The 17,364-nt window shown below is 37.0% G+C and overlaps 1 protein-coding gene across 3 annotated transcripts in view; it reads left to right on the forward strand.

Annotated features, from left to right (window-relative positions):
- Positions 1–17,364, forward strand: part of RAB3GAP1 (RAB3 GTPase activating protein catalytic subunit 1) — a 102,071-nt gene that overhangs the window by 79,077 nt on the left and 5,630 nt on the right. For all 3 annotated transcript variants that reach the window (XM_032250687.1, XM_032250688.1, XM_032250689.1), the window contains exons 18-22: positions 3,467–3,604; positions 6,635–6,862; positions 15,500–15,596; positions 15,693–15,796; positions 15,933–16,048. In XM_032250687.1, coding sequence (XP_032106578.1) covers positions 3,467–3,604; positions 6,635–6,862; positions 15,500–15,596; positions 15,693–15,796; positions 15,933–16,048 — 683 coding nt within the window. The remainder of the gene's footprint in view (positions 1–3,466; positions 3,605–6,634; positions 6,863–15,499; positions 15,597–15,692; positions 15,797–15,932; positions 16,049–17,364) is intronic.

Genomic DNA, 17,364 nt, shown 5'->3' on the forward strand with positions numbered 1-17,364 from the left:
GTGGTTATTCTGCATAATCTTCCCCATTTGATGTGTTCCCAAGAGCACTCCCAGGTTTAGTGATTTGCTAGGAAGACTCATAGGACTTAGCCTGTAATCATGTTCGTGGCTATAATTTATTGCAGGAAAATCAGCAAAGAGAAAAGGCACATGAGATGAAGTTTGGAAGAAATGAGGCGTAAGCTTCCAAAAAGCTTCTCCTAGTGTAGTTACACAGAGTGTGCTTAATTCCTGCAGCAACAAATTGTGACCACATGTGTGAAATGTTGTCTTCTCCGGGAAGCTTGTTAGAGGCAAAGCACTGAGAGTTATCAGTAGGGTCTGGTTAAGTAGGCATCCTTTGCTTAAGCATAGGATTAACCATACCAAAATCCTAGAGTCCCATGAAGAAAGCAGATGTTCAGCATAAACCATATTATTTGCTCAAACTGTTTAGACATAGTGAGTTATTTCATCAGTTGTGGGAATGGTGGGAACCTTCTCAAAATCCAGGTTCTTGGATGTCAGCCAAAGACTAACTTTGCAAGTAGCTCTCTAAGAATGGCAGTCTCAGACATGGGATGTTAACTCTTTTCTGCACACTTGATATTTTCCATCATTTTGCTTTTTGCCTTTCTGAAAGGTAGGAGGTAGGATCTTGTGTTTTTACATTTTCCTGAAGCATATTGATACCAAACAGATTTTCATATATTTATTGCTCATTTGTCTGCCTTCTTGGTGAAAAGCCTGTTCAAAGCCTTTGCCTATTTTTTAAAAAGTGGTTGTCTTTTTTTCTTATTACTTTGTAGGAATTCTTCATATATTCTGGATATGAGTCCTTAGATACTTGTATTGCAAATATTTTCTCTTTGTTGCTTATCTATTTACTTTTTTTTTTCTTTTGGGGACGGAGTCTCACTCTGTCACCCAGGCTGGAGTGCGATGGTGTGGTCTCGGCTCACTGCAACCTCTGCATCCCGGGTTCAAGTGGTTCTCCCGCCTCAGCCTCCCAAGTAGCTGGGACTACAGGCGTGTGCCACCACATCCAGCTAATTTTTATATTTTTATTAGAGATGGGGTTTCATTGTAGATAATTTTTATATTTTCAGTAGAGGTGGGGTTTCATTATGTTGACCAGGCTGGTCTCAAACTCCTGACTTCGTAATCTGCCTGCCTCAGCCTCCCAAAGTGCTGGGATTACAGGCGTGAGTGAGCCACCACTCCCGGCCTGTTCACTTTTTTAATGATGCCTTGGGTTGAACAGATGTTCTTAATTTTAATACAGTCTCATCTATCCTTGTGTTTATGTGGATAGCACTTTTTGTGCTCTTCTTAAGAACTCTTTACCAGCGTCCTGAAGATATTTTCTTATGTTTTCTTTTGGAAGCTTTATTTTACCTATGTTATTTGTCACCCACCTCAAATTAACTGTTTGGTAAGAACAACATGTTAAGAGTCTGTTTTCTCCATAGGGAGAGATTCATTTCACCACCACTGCCTTTTCCCATTGAGTGACAGTTATATCTTTGATGTAAATCAAGTGATTGTACATATGTTGGTCTATTTCTGGACTATTTATTCTGTTCCATTGGTCTCTGTTTATTCTGTGCCAGTAATATACTGTCATCATTATTGCAACTTTATAATAAGTCTATCTGGTGGTGTAAATCTTATAACTTTGTTATCCTTAAAAAGGAATAATAGTTTACATTACTCTAATTTGTTCAGGATTAAATCACATATCATATTCAAAACATTTGACATGTAAGTGTTCAGCAAAGGTTAATTTTTTTCTATTATTTTCCTTCCAGGTTTTAATTAGTAGTAATTCTTTTTTTTTTTTTTTTTTTTTGAGTTGGGGTCTCACTCTGTTGCTCAGGAAGTGCAGTGGCTCAGTCATGGCTTACTGCAGCCTCAATCTCCCAGGCTCAAGCCGTCCTCCCACCTCAGCTCTGGAGTAGTTAGGATTATAGGCACCTACCACCATGCCCAGCTGTTTATTTGATGTTTTATAGAGCAGGGTCTTGCTTTGTTGCCCAGGCTGGAGTCCCTGTTTTTAATAAGCTAATAGTACATTTGTTTCCTTTATTAGAATGGGTTAATAAGCCATCTGAGAAAGTTATTTTGGAAGCTCAGATTTCTTCTTTCCTGAAATAAAAATAATACTTTTTAAATTTAGTGTGTTACTTTTCTTCAAGAGGCTGTGTTCCCTCACTTATTCAGATCCTTGAATTTTCAGATTTAAATTTATAGTCTAAATCTGGACTGACTTACTCTTCTTTCAGTGTACATCTTATATATCTAGAAATTAGTTTTTATATTTTGCGTTTAGGTAAATCTAGGCAAAATTTTAGTCCATTTTAGTTTCTTATTTTAAGATTAATTTTATTTGAATTATAATTATAAATGTACTTATATAAAATTGTTGGAATTCAAAATGATCTCAGTTGAAGCCAATGTAATTTCAAGCTTTAGAAGTTAGCTCAAAATGTGCTGTTAATCAGTTGCCTACTTCACTGAAAAATAATTCTTTATGTAGTTGCTTCATAAGAATTCAAACATACATCTGTGTTCCATTTATGTAGACTTAGGTTATAACATAAATTATATGGCTAGAAAAAGTTTGAATACTTTACCCCAATATTCTAGAAGAAAAAGCCCTTAGCCAGTAGATTGGAACCAAGCTAATAATATATACATATATTTTTGAGATACAGTCTTGCTGTGTCATCCAGGCCTGGTGCAGTGGCATGATCTCAGCTCACTGCAACCTCCACCTTCTGGGTTCAAGTGATTCTCCTGTCTCAGCCCCCTAAATAGCTGGGATTGCAGGCATACACCATGCCCAGCTAGTTTTTGTAGTTTTTAAGTAGAGATGGGGTTTCACCATGTTGGCCAGGCTGGTCTTGAACACCTGACCTCAAGTGATCCATCGACCTCGGCCTCCCAAAGTGCTGGAAATTACAGGCATGAGCCACCGCACCCAGCCTCAACCTAGTCATTCTTTTTTTATTTTTATTTTTTGGGTCACAGTCCACTCTTTCGCCCAGGCTGGAGTGCAATGGAGCAGTTCCCTCCCGTTGTTTCTATATCAGACCATTTCTATTACTTATAATTAAAATTTTATTGCGGCTATTGATGACATATATAATAATAGCATTAGGACTTCATTTCTTTATCACTAGTAGGCAGGAAAATGTTGCTCAGTGGACCCAAATTCCTCTGTCTTTTACTATCAATCCTTGTCAAGGGAAACATGATAATCTTATCTGTGAGAGGGAGGAGGCCTGAAAGTGGTAATTATTTTTCCTAATTTGTTACCTTTTTTATGTAAGTTCTAAAAAACTTAACGGCTTTCTCTGAATTTTTAAAAATATTCATCTTGTGACTGCTAGAGCTGAAATGATTGTTGTCTTTATTCTATTTTTATAGTACTTCTTTGTCTAAAAAGGGCTGTTTGTGAGCTTTGTCCTTTTGTGCTTCACAGGAACCAGCACCTATGACAGAAGATCTGCTAGAAGAGCAGTCTGAGGTTTTAGCTAAATTAGGTACATCAGCAGAAGGGGCTCACCTCCGCGCACGCATGCAGAGTGCCTGTCTGCTCTCAGATATGGAGTCTTTTAAGGTGGGTCATACTTTCAGAGCTCTGGGGTCTATTTTGAGCTATTCTGGGATGAAACTGTGAAATTCACTCTGTAAAGTAGTATAAAGGGCTGAATGCCTTTTTGTTAAGTGTTTGGATTTCATTAGTTAAACACTGCCATATCCCCCCAGAGGACATAGTCAAACTTGTTTCTTAAGTTTTAAAAAAGCAAAGATCCAATGTTATTAATAGTTGAATGTTGAGAATAGAATCTTTTCTATATGTGGATTGGGGTGCTTTCTTCCTTTGTGTTCAGCCAATTTAATGGAAGGCTTTTAGGAAACTGTTAGGATTTAACATGGGTCACTTCATTTAACAAACTTTTGAGCGCCTATTGTGTACTTTGCACTGTGATTAGATGAGTTAAGAAATACAGTGTTTACCCTCGGTTACAGTCGATTGAGGTTGTAGGAGGAGATATGTAAGGAATTATAATGTCATGAGTTCTCTTATGAAGGCAGGGTCAAAAAGACTGAGTCTGCTGAGTAGGTCACGAAAGGTTTCTGAGAAGAGTCACTATTTCGGATGAGTAGGCATTTGCTATCTGAAGAATATTTTAGGCTTGGATATAGGTCTGTATTTTGAACATCTAGGATTGAGGGAATGGTGATATTTGGCTTATTAGCTTAAAAACCAGGAATGAAGAAGGACTTTTATTTTTGAAAGCAAAGGCAAGTCCATGTATATTTTAAAACCCTCAAGTGGGTAGCCCCGTGGGCTACAGAGCTTCCTTTCCTACTGCTGATACTCTGAACCATCTCCTGGCCCCGGACTTCCCTCATTAACCTGTGATAGCTTCCACTTTCGTCATCCATAGACCGTACGCAGTCCTGCTTCTGTACTGTTTAGGCCATTGTGAGTTTTATTTTTCTCTGAAACATTTGTGTGTTATTTTTAAACATATACATTCCACAAACACCTATGCCACTTTCATCCTTTTTTGCTAGTAGATATAAGTGACAATAAAAGGTAGTCATTTGTTTCCTGCTTATTTTACCCATCTTTACTAAATGAAAAAATCTTTAGTGAACCTCTTAAGAGCTGTGTTTTGCTTGGAGACTTAAATGATACAGAAAATCTGCCAGTTCTGTACTACCATGTGACAAGAAAGAGATAAGTTGTTTTAAAACAAATAGTTGGTGCAATGGATAAAGAGAAGCCAGTTGGCTCTCAGGGCAAGTGTCAAACCAAAAGGTAGAGAAGGGAATTGGCTTAAGGTGTATGTGCACAGCAGGAAATAGCAGCCTCCGTAGCAGTAATTTTCCATCTGACCTCTAGCTGCCTTCATAGTCATCTGTCCCTGTCCTGCTGCAGTGTCTTTGCAGAGGCATGCACAAGAGGACATTCTATATAGGAACTGTGAAAGTCTTTCCCCATGGAAACGTACTGGTCCCTCTTGGTAAGTTTCTATATAGTTCCTCTAACATTGCGCTTTAGCAACACTGTGACTCATTAGACTATTCTGAACTAACCTGGGCACCTACAAATCTTTCATGGCATTGTTTTAACCAGAAAATAGATAGTAATTTAAATAGCCAACTTATATATCTGCCCATGTGTAGAAATCATTTAAGGAAACAGGTAGTTATTCTAAAATAGACATGGTTGCCTTTACTTTTTGTATAGGGATAAGTTAGTATTAAGGGCTCTTGAGAGTCCCCAGAGCATTGGAAGCATACTAATATGTGCCTGGGCACACCTCAAAGTTCCAGAAGGAGAGGGTGGATTCTGGAGCATGCCCTTGTGGTACATACCTTTAATAGTAAAAAGAAGATAAGCTCAAGTGAGCCTTGGCCTTTCTTGGTGTCTGTGTTCAGCCTGATATAGTAAGGACAACCAGAAGGAAGAATTTTGGCATGAAATGCTTTTCTTTAATATAATTTATAATGTATGAGTAGAATATTATTTTCTTTTGAAGTTTATGCTCTTTATTCCAGGCCTCCTTCTGTGGTTTCCTAAGATATTTTCATGTGGGTGTGCTGTTGGCTGATTAAGATTTAGATCTTTGTACATGAATCATGAGTCACGCAGTGTCATGAAATAATCTTGACCCACTGCTTTTACCATGGACAATGTCATAAACCTTTTAAGTTTGTGTTGTTGACAGACAGTGAAGGATCTTCTAGAGGATCTGCCCTCAGGGGTATATCCTAACATGGTAAGGATGGTCAAGCTGGTAGCCCTTGAGGCCAGTGAGGTGAAACTGGTAGTTTTACCCTTCACATTTCAGACACACCATTCTAATCATGTTGGTTTTCATGCCTATCCTTAGGACTCTACTAGTACATCACTGGAACAGTTGCAGAAAGACCTCTGTGCCTTACCACGAATACTGGGTAGCCTCGTCTTTTTTTCCGGGCTTGAAGTTAGAATCACTGAAAGGTTTTTGGCATACGTCATCATTAATTCTATAGAACTATCCACTTACTAAAACTTTAATCAGTTTGGTTCTAGAAGCCTGAAAAACAGTAGTTTGAATTCCAACTCCTTAAACAGCACAAAACCAATTAATTTGATAGTAATTTGTTATATAAAGTATAAGAATTTGATGGCAGAATAGAACGTTTTTGAGGTTAGCTGATATTTATTGCAGAACCAGCATTGATTATTGAGGAAAAGAAGAACAGGACTTCTTCATCACTGTTATCCTGATCATGTGGTGTATTATTTAATTTTTACTTTTCTTAGTATTGAGTAGTTATTGTACTGTAATATTAAACCTAGTTGTATAACATGTGTTTAAGAAAATGATTTTTACTTTACATTAAGTTTTTAATATCCAAATTCATTGAATGAAAATGTTTTCTTTTTCTATAAAGCTGAGAAAATAAAAATAAAATGCTTTTGGTACTTTAACATCTGACCTGTTTTAAAGGTGATACCCAAATTCATTTCACATATTAGATTGTGAAGATTAGATAGGCTTTTTTTGAAAAAATCATTTTGCAAACAGGCTTAACATTAACTGTTGATTTTTATTTGATTCTGCTGAATTTTTTTGTCTTATTTTAGGCAGCTAATCCAGGTTGCTTCCTGGAAGATTTTGTGAGGTGGTATTCACCCCGGGATTATATTGAAGAGGAGGTGATTGATGAAAAGGGCAACGTGGTGCTGAAAGGAGAACTGAGTGCCCGGATGAAGATTCCAAGCAATATGTGGGTAGAAGCCTGGGAAACAGCTAAGCCAATTCCTGCTAGAAGGCAAAGGAGACTCTTTGATGATACACGGGAAGCAGAAAAGGTAATTGAGGTTAATTCTCAAATACTAGAAAGCAAATTATTATTCTTGCATTTTAGAAAGTCACTATCATAGACATGAGAGCTTTGGACACACTTGCGATGCAAAACATTGAAATTCAATGAACTTTTTATATATCTATTCACATTTAAGATTTTTTGCAAATAGGGCAAATAACAGGCATGCATAGTTTAAACAGACTGCTTACCATTGAATGTCTCACAATATATGTTAAAAGTGTTAAAAATGGGTATGTCCTTTGAGCTAGCAGTTCTACTACCAAATAGTTATTAAGGAAATGAAATATACAAGGATCTATGTATATAAATGATGTTCAACAAAGTTCTTAAGTGAAAAAGCAGAAAAAACCAAAGTTTCTAACAATAGGGACTTGGCTCATTAAATTATGGTATATCCATTCAGTGGCCTGCTTTGCAGCTATTAGAAAACATTTAGAGTTAAGGAGAACAGTGACACCTGCGTGAAATTGAATTGTCCTGCACACCTTTCTACCTCCCCCACCCCCCAAAAAATCCCATGAAATCAATAGAGTAAATAAATCCATGCATTCAGCATTACTAAGAGGTAGACATTACACTGACCTTCCACTTAATAGTAAGTAGAGAAATAAGCCAAATTCCAGTGTAGCTCCCATTGTTGTAAGTCTATATAGATATAGTGAGTAGGGGGTAGGAAGGAAAAAGAGCCAAGAGATACAGAAGACTTAGATGAAGCACAAAGTCACCTCAGAAATATTGAGTCTAACACCATACGCCAAAATACTGAACACAGGTAGGGTTACTAGTTCACAGCATTTGCCACAAGGAAGGGGCTTGAATGTAAACAGGACTAGAAATGGGGCCTTGGAGAAAATCAAATATACAAAGAAGGAGTGGTGTCCCTTAGGAATGATGGGAAATAAGAGGGGAAAATTAAGGATCCTGCAGAAATGAAAGAAAAACAAGACAATCAGCCTCCCTCATCCCCCTCTATCCATTAAAGAAACTGCACAAGAGGGCACTTCGAAGCTATTTGTGGTACTACTAGAGAACAGACCACATCCATTTAAGAGTACTTTACAAAACAGAAAATGCAAATTAGATCATTTCAGCTAATGAAAATATTTCCCAGAAAATCAGTCACAAAGCAGAAGAAAATTGTAACATAACATTCCAAACTTAATCAGATATCCTCAAACAAGGAGGATATGAAAAAACCCTGTTTAATCAGAAATACTAAAATCAAGAACAGAGACAGACCAATAAAAACCCACAAAGAAATGAAACTACAGCTAATTTAGCTCAGGATAGAAGCAGAAGAAAAAGGCAACCATGTAAAAAATGAAGACTAAATTACAAGAGGGCCAAGAGAGAATAGATTTATGTGTAAATTTTGTAAAAGGCATTGAAGAAAAGTGGGAAAACAGCCAAGAGAATGAAAAGGAGATATAGGAGTAAAAGGAATCAAAGAGAAAGTAGTATAAATGAAAGATAAGAAAAGTAGGAATATTCAATTCATTAGTTTCCTTTAAGGAGAAAAATCAGAACTCTAAGACAGAACTAATACAGTCCCCTATGGCTTAACAAAGAGGATACATTTTGAGAAGCTCCTCTTTAGGCAATTTTGTCGTCATGCGAACATCATAGACTATACTCACACAGACCCAGATGGTACAGCCTACCAGTCACTTAGGTTAGAAAATTAATGGAATAAAAACTTTCTGTTAAACAATACTTGGTGAAAGGGGAAAATACAAATTGAAAGTACAGAATTTTTGAAAAACAATGAGAATGAAAACTCTACATTAGAACCTATAGGCTATACTTAAGAAGTGATGAAACGAACTTTCATAGCCCTAAACACCTATATCAGCAAAAACAAAAGAATGAAAATAAATGAATTAAATTTCTAACTAAAAACCCTAGGGAAAAAAAAGTAAAAAGAAAACAAAAGGAAGGAAATAAAAAGGAGACAGTAATGAAGTAGAGAACAGAAAAACAGATGAAATTAGGGAGTTCAGTCAAGTTCTTTTAAAATCAGCAAAATAGAGAAGCCATTAGCTAATTTAATCAAGAAAAAAAGGGAAAGCACATATATAAAATAATAAATGACAAAAAGGTCACATCTTAATTACTACTGATACAGAGGAAATGTATTAAAAATACTACTCTGCACATCTCTGTATATATAAATTTGAAAACCAAGTTAAATTAGACAGTTTCCTATGGAAATTCCTACCAAAAATATAATTTCTATCAAAACTAACACCAGTAAAAAAGAAAAAGTATAAACAGACAAATTTTCACAAGACAGTTATCAAGGAACTGCCCCATAAAAAAGAACCAGGCCCAGATGGTTTCACAGGGAAATCCAACTAAATATCAAGAAACCATATAGTCCCAATGCTACATAAATTATTTCAACACACAATAATTGGAGGAAATTTTCCAGCTTCTTTCTGTGAAACAACTATAGCATTGGTACCTAAATCTGATAAAGACAGCGTATTTTTAAGAATAGCAGACCAGTAATACTTAAGAAATTTAATGCAAAATCTGAAGTAAACTGACATTAATATCACTTTAAGAAAATAATACGTGTTGATCAGATGTAAGGATGATTATTTAGAAGTCTGTTGATATAATTTGCTTTCATTAATAGGTCTAAGCAGAAAATTATATCATTATCTCCATTTGTGCTGAAAAAGCCTTTGATAAATTTAATTTAAAACTCCTGGGAAAAAAGTGGAATAGATGGCTACTTCCTTAAAATAAGACAATATGTAGAAACTTTAGTCCTAAACACAGCATCTTAATTGGGGAAGCCGTAGGGGGTCACTAAAGCCAGGAACAAAGCAGGGATGCCTTCCATCTCCACTGCCAATGAAAATTGTTCTGCAGGTATTAGCTAGTGTAATTAGCACGACAAAGCAGAGGCATGGGAGTTAGAAGAACTCTGCAGTGGTATGACAGTATACTTGGAAAAATTCAAAAAGCCAGTGTTGAAACTAATATAAATGAATCCAGCAAGGCAGTAGGATATATAGTTAACATACAGTAATCAGTAGCATTCATATACACTAATAACCATTTAGGAGATCTAAATATAATTTTCATTATAAGAGGAAAAATGGTAAAATGCTTAACAGAAAATGTTTGAAATCTTAATGAAGAAAATAAAACACTCCTCAAAAACACACTTGAACAGAAAGCCCTCAAACTCTTAGGCTCAAGTGATTCTCCTGGCTCAGCTTCCCTGGTAGCTAGGAGTACAGGTGAACACCATGATGCCCAACTAATTAATTTTCTTAATTTTTTACAGTGATTAGGTCTCACTCTGTTGCCCAAGCTGGTCTCAAACTCCTGGCCTGAAGCAATTCTCCTGCCTCAGCCTCCCAAAGTGCTGGGATTACAGGTGTGAGCCAGTGTGCTGGCCTATGATTTACTTATTCCAAAAAATAAATTAATAAGGATGGAAAGAGGAAAAATAACCTAAACCTGAAGACAAGTTGAGACACATGAACCCAGCTGTAGTTCAAATGAGTAACATAACCACACTGACAGGGATTGGTAAAGGGAGGGAAGATCTAATTCAAGTGATTTATGGACACATCAAATGTGTTTGACTGTATACTCTCTGTTGTTGTGGGGGATGGGACTGCTAAAAAATTCTTGAGGCTTAGGGCGGTGGCTCACACCTGTAATCCCAGTACTTTGGGAGACCAAGGTGAGTGGATGACCTGAGGTTAGGAGTTTGAGACCAGCCTGGCCAACGTGGTAAAACCCCATCTCTACTAAAAATATAAAAATTAGCCAGGGGTTTTAGCACACACCTGTAATCCCAGCTACTTAAGAGGCTGAGGCAGGAGAATCGCTTGAACCTGGAAGGTGGAGGTTGCAGTGAGCCAAGATCACACCGCTCCATTCCAGCCTGGGTGACAGAATGAGACTCCATCTCAAAAAGAAAAAAAAATCTTGAAATCTGTTATCTAGGCTTATTTTTTTGTAATGATATGGGTAAAGCAATTCTGAAACTCTTTTAGATGTATTATTGGTTGGGCGAAGTGAGTAACTAAATGTGTTGGTGGTGTTGGAAGCCAGAATTTCTTACTGTGGAAGTGAGATGCAAGTATGAAATTAAGGAATGCAAGGAAGAACCCAGTGGCAATGGATTGGAATTAGAGGTATTAGTATGGACTTGCAGGCTTTTAAAATATGGATAGGTTATGTGGGTATGTACATGTGTAAGTATTTGTGTATATGTATATATACAAGCATACATTTCCCAACTTTCTTCTTAAAGAGTCTAGAAGCAGTGACACCCCCATAGCAATAAGCACACATAGCTTGTTTTTTTTTTTGTTTGTTTGTTTTAACATTCCTCACTAAAAGTAACCATGCTTTCCTACAAAAAAAAAAAAAAAAAAAAAAAAAAGACTGATTATACAGTTGAGGCAGGGAAGGTACAAGATAAACCTGGAACATCCTGGATTGCTAGACAGTAAGGAAGTTGCTTAAAAAAACGATGGGGTCATTTCATAAAGAGCTAACTTGAAGGGACTCAACATTGGCCAAATCTGGGACAATTTTAGTTTTAAATAGTTAAGGACAGAAATGAATTATAAACCATTAGAAAAAATAGGAATTCTTGGAACCATATTGATAATTTATGGATAAACTAAGAACTAGGTGGGGGGAGGTCATTTCCTACAGAACAATGATTGGTAAATATAGTGGATATGTTGGAAGTCTTCATTTTGCAACCGTGTTCATAGTAAAGACTGGTTCAGTAAGAATCACAAACAGATACTAAGTCTAGGTGGAAGTTTGAAGAGCATCATCTTGCATGGTTTTTAAGTGTTTCTTTACAGAATGCTTCTGTGTTGCAAGGCAAGTGGAGAAATAGGACAGTGTCTCCATAGGAAGGTCAAAATTAACATCACCAATGAGGAATAAATGGAGATCCTGCACATTGGGCTGTGATACTCTGACGAACCCAACACCACTCTTACATGCTGTTTGGTCCAGGAATGCAAAATCTGAGCCTAATTGTGAGGGAACATTAGATGAACCTAAAACGAGGAACATTCTATTTTAAAAAGAGTTTGAAAAAAGAAAATCTACACAATTTTGGGGCATATTAAAGACACAGGAGCCAACTGAAAGAGTTTCCAACTGGCCAACACTGGAACAATTTGAACAACAAATTAAAATAATGTTGGATTGTAACTCAGGGTACAAAATAAATATCCTTGAGTTCATACTGATATAAATAATTGATTGAATATGTAAGTTAATGGGATAGAAGAGACAAATCTCCTGTGCAAAATTCTAAATGTATGTAGAGACTCCACCCTCAAGGAGGCTAAAGCTAATTCCCACTCCCTAAGTGTGTGCTACACATAGTGACTTCCTTCCAAAGAGTATGGTGCACAAGGAGGGAAAAAGAGTAACGTTACAGTGCAGCAACCCGACTGACACTCTCTCAGCTAGGTGATGAAGGGTAACAGCCACAGGCTAAGTCGTAATGGCAGTATGTACTCTTGACATGATGTGATGACAGTGGCACTTTACCTCTCTGATCTTCCTTCCCGAACCCAGTTCAATCATGAGAAAAACATTAGATAAACCATAATTGAGGGAGTTTTTATGAAATACTTGACTAGAATTGAAAACTGTCAAGGTCAGTAAAAACAAGGAAAGTCTGAGAACTGTCACAGCCAAGAGGAGCCCAGAAACATGACAGCTAAATGTATTGTGATATCTTGAAGTGGATCCTGGAACAGGAAAATGATATTAGATAAAAACTAAAGAAACTGCGTACATACATGTTGACAGCATTATTCATGATAGCCAAAAAATCGCACAGACTCAAATGTCTATCAATGATAAATGGATAGGCCAATTATAATCTGTCCATGCAATGGAGTACCAGCCATAAAAAGGAAGAAAGCACTGGTATGTGTTACAACTGGCGCATTACATGGACGAACCTTGTAAATATTACGCTAAGTGAAAGTGGCCAGAAACAAAGGGCCACATATTGCATCGTTCCATTTATATGAAAGGTCTAGAACAGGCAAGTCAATAGAGACAGCAAGTTAGATTAGTAGTTTCCAGCGATGGGGACTGAGAATGGGGGAAATCAGGAGTGGCTGCTTTGGAGTACTGGATTTCTTTTGGTGTAAATGAAAGAAAATGTTCTGGAATTAGGTAATGGTGATGATAACATGATCCTTCAAATACGCTAAAAACCACTGAAGTTATCCATTTTAAAGTGGTGAATTTTATGGTATGTGAGTTACAGCTCAATTTTTAGAAACTGAAGAAATCTGAATACAGTATGGAATTTAGTTAGCCAAAAAGTAGGGAGGAAGAGGAGACTATACTCAAAATGTCAGTGTTATAAAAAGACAGAGTGAAAGCTGTTCCAGATTAGTTGAGATTGAAGAGCTGTGACAACTAAAGGCATTGGACGATCCTTACCTAGACTTGTAGTGCTGGAGGGAAAGGGTCATAAGAGACATTATGTGGCTGGGCACAGTGGCTTATACCTGTAATCCCAGCACTTTGGGAGGCTGAAGCAGGTGGATTACCTGAGGTCAGGAGTTTAAGACCAGCCTCGTCAACATGGTGAAACCCTGTCTTTACTAAAAATACAAAAATCAGCCGGCCAGCAGTGGCTATAGTTGTAGCTACCCGGGAGGCTGAAGCAGGAGAATTGCTGGAGCCTGCGAGGCGAAGGTTGCAGGGAGCCGAGATTGTGCCACTGCCCTCCAGCCTGGGTGACAGAGAAAGACCCTGTCTCAAAAAAATAAAATAAAAGACACATGGGTCAGTTGACAAAACTGCAATAAGGATAGTAGGTTAGATTACAGTTATTTTATCAGTGTTAAATTTATTGTATATAATGAGAATCATTTGCATTTTGATTACATAATAAAATATTTTTAATTTTAGGAAGTACAGATATTTTGGGATAAGGGGCATGAGTATGCAACTTATTCTGAAATTATTCAGAAACAAGTTTATGTCTATAGTGTGTACATACACAAGAGCACAGGGAGATGCAAGGGATCCAGAACAGAGGAGGGAGACATCCGGGTAAAGGGTAATAACATATTTCATGTTATTCCTGCAGATTTGTTTTTTCTCTGAGTTAAAGAAAACAAAATTCAGAAAGGTGGGTGTTAGCAAGGATGTACAACAGAGGGAATTCATTACTCTAGATAAGAATGTAAATCTGTTGAAACACTTTGTAGGATAATTATCTTATACATTTCCTAGTTCAGTTTTTAGGTATATATCCTAAAGTAATTGTTGTACAAGTGCCATTTGCACCAGGAAATATGTGCAACAATGTAATGGGAGCATTATTTGTAATAGCCAAAAATTGAGGGACTATCTATCCGCTATTAGTGTAGGAGCATTTTAATACAGCAGTGAAAAAGCATGTTGGAATGGTATATGAATCTCAAAAACAATACTGAAAAAAAGCAAGTCACTGAGGGGTATAAACAGAAACATTCTATTTATATAAAGGTTAAAACTAGAAAAAAGTGAACATATTATTTAAGGCTACATATGTGAAAAAACTATAAAGAAAAGCAAAAGAATGATTGGTAGTTAATTCTGGGGATGGAGGGTACACAGGAGGACTTGGAAAGGCCTGGTAACATTCTGTTTCCTAAGCTGGTGTTTTCTTTAAACTATTTCTAATTCTCTGGTATGTATAGTATAGTTCTTCATTTAAAAAAGTTTCAAATCAGACAAAACTCTCCAAGCCAAAAAAAAAAAAAAAAAAGTCCACCATAAGATGAACAAAGCAAATCATAAACCAGTATGTAAGTTACTAATTTTTGTTAAGAAATTACATATGCATCTACATCTCTGTGTTTAAATGGGCTTATAAGTAGTTTGAGAGGATAAACATGAAAATGTGTTTTGGTGAAGGAGGATTGCAGGAAAATTTCTGCATCACCTGTGTTTTTTTAAATTTTGAAATCCATGAGCATTTATTAGTCAGACTCACATTATGAGATTATACTTCTTAAAATTTTGTTTATTGATATCAAAGAACTTTATATATTTATAGGGTTTATACTTCTTTTATCTTTACTACTGTTGAATAAAGAGCCTAAAGGTAGGGTCCACGTTTTGTACATACTTCTCTGTATTCTTATAATAAGAATTGGAAAAAAAATTTAAAATGTATGGAAAGTCAGAATGTTTAGAAATACTGAGAAAAGCAGGTTAAAAAGCAGTATTTTACATATTTAATATTAGTATCTTTAATATGTGTATTCTGTGTCTTAAAACGAAAACATTCCACTGTTCATGATTGTTATCTCTAGGCATTGTAGTTTATCGGTGGTTTTTTCTTTGTATTTTCCTTATTTGCATGTATTACATATGGAAGCCCCCCCAAAAAAATGAGAATATTTAGCATTATTAAAGATTGAAGTTCTTAGGTGCTTTCAGTAACATTATCCTCACCTTTGGGGTTGTGGCTGTCTACCTGTGGTGGGGAGTGCTGTCTTGCTAAGATGTAAGACGAGTGGCTGAGGATTTGCACTTCCGTAAGAGGCTGTCATCCTTTGACACCTGCGCTGATCATATGTGTACACTATGCCTCCTTCAGGTGCTGCACTATCTGGCAATCCAGAAACCTGCAGACCTTGCTCGGCACCTGTTACCTTGTGTGATTCATGCAGCTGTACTCAAGGTAAAGGAAGAAGGTAAATGTCATATTTAACTGATCATTAGTTCATTTCCACAGTGAAAGTATATTTTGCTTAATTTATTTAATGATGGCTTTGCTCTTTTAAAAATAGAAAATCTAGAAAACATTTCTTCAGTTAAGAAGATCATAAAGCAGATAATATCCCATTCCAGTAAAGTTTTGCACTTCCCCAATCCAGAAGACAAGAAGTTGGAAGTAAGTTTGATGTAGTGTCAGAATCTTGCCCAGTGTTCTCCTCAGTTGGCACAAATTATTTTTAAGATGTGTTTTTTTAAAAGGCTTTGCTTTTTTGCCATCTCCCAACGTATGCCTCTTCCTTTTCCACCGCCAGGAAATCATTCACCAGATTACTAATGTGGAAGCTCTCATTGCAAGAGCTCAGTCACTAAAAGCCAAGTTTGGAACTGAGAAATGTGAACAGGAGGAGGAAAAGGAAGATCTTGAAAGGTAACTGCTGTTTGGCTAATTCAGTTTTGTCCACAGTAGGAAAAGCCACCACTCTCTTAAGAAAAATTGTAATGGATATTGAGACTCTTTTGTGGTACTCATATATTATTTGAACAAGCATTGTCTAGAGACAAAAATAATTATCATAGCATTTGACTTCTGTATTTCTGAGCATTTGACTTCTCCTGTATGTCTGAGTCTCTGCCAGGTGTTTCCATTCTTCCCACTTTTAGAAACAGTCTCCCAGAGCCTCTTTTTCTAGGGATTCCTTGGTTTGCTCTTGGAGATGCGGTGTCTGAAATTTCTTGTGGAGGAGCTGTTAACTGTGTTGCTCACCCTGCCCCAAAACTTTGTTTTCAGCTGTTACTGTTCCTTGACCACAGTGTGGAGGTGCTAAAACCATCTCCGCTTACTGTTCCAAGTTGTTTATTTGAAACAAAATTTGTGATAGCAAAGGTACACCTCGCAATTATGTTTTGAAAGAGGGACCAGATGGCTTTTCTCAGATGAGGCAGATGATCAGGGCAGTCTTTTCTCTTTATGAAACTCAACACCATTACCAGTGGAGCTTAGATCAGTTTGAGGCCATGTACATTTTTTGCTTGTGTTACTTGAAAGAGCAATATTGGTTTATTTGTTCTTTTTTTTTTTTTTTTTTGAGACAGAGTCTTCCTTTGTTGCCAAGCACCAGGCTGGAGTGCAGTGGTGTGATCTTGCTCACTGCAACCTCTGCCCCCTGGGTTCAAGCAGTCCTCCTGCCTCAGCCTCCAGAGTATCTGGGACTACAGGCATGCACCACCACGCACAGCTAGTTTTTGTATTTTAGTAGAGATGGGGTTTCACCATGTTGGCCAGGATGGTCTAGATCTCTTGACCTTGTGATCCGCTTGCCTCAGCCTTCCAAAGTGCTAGGATTACAGGCGTGAGCCACCGCGCCTGGCCCCAGTATTATTTTAATGTGTGATAAAGTGTTACCAAATTAGCTTGTTCAGTGGCTTAAATTTGTCATCCTTTAAACATTTTCATTGCCCTTTCCGTAAGAAATGGCATTACTGATGCTAAATAATTGATACTATATGAGAAGGCATTTGCTATCTTTTAACAAGTTCAGGTTTGCATTTTATGTCTTTCGTTGAGTGAAATTTTCTCCCTGCTTGGCTCCTGAAAAATTTTTCCTTTTAAATGCGAAGAATAAGCTCTAATCAAGGGACTCATTTCTAAAATAGCAGTATGAATTAGTGAGCAAGTGCGGCTTGGTGGCTTTGTGCCTTCAACTCTGTTAGTTCCACCGTATGTTATCTGTGACATACTTGGAA

This window comes from Sapajus apella, unplaced genomic scaffold, assembly GCF_009761245.1.
Source record: "Sapajus apella isolate SASKATOON/1434 unplaced genomic scaffold, GSC_monkey_1.0 scaffold72, whole genome shotgun sequence".
Taxonomy (NCBI): domain Eukaryota; kingdom Metazoa; phylum Chordata; class Mammalia; order Primates; family Cebidae; genus Sapajus; species Sapajus apella.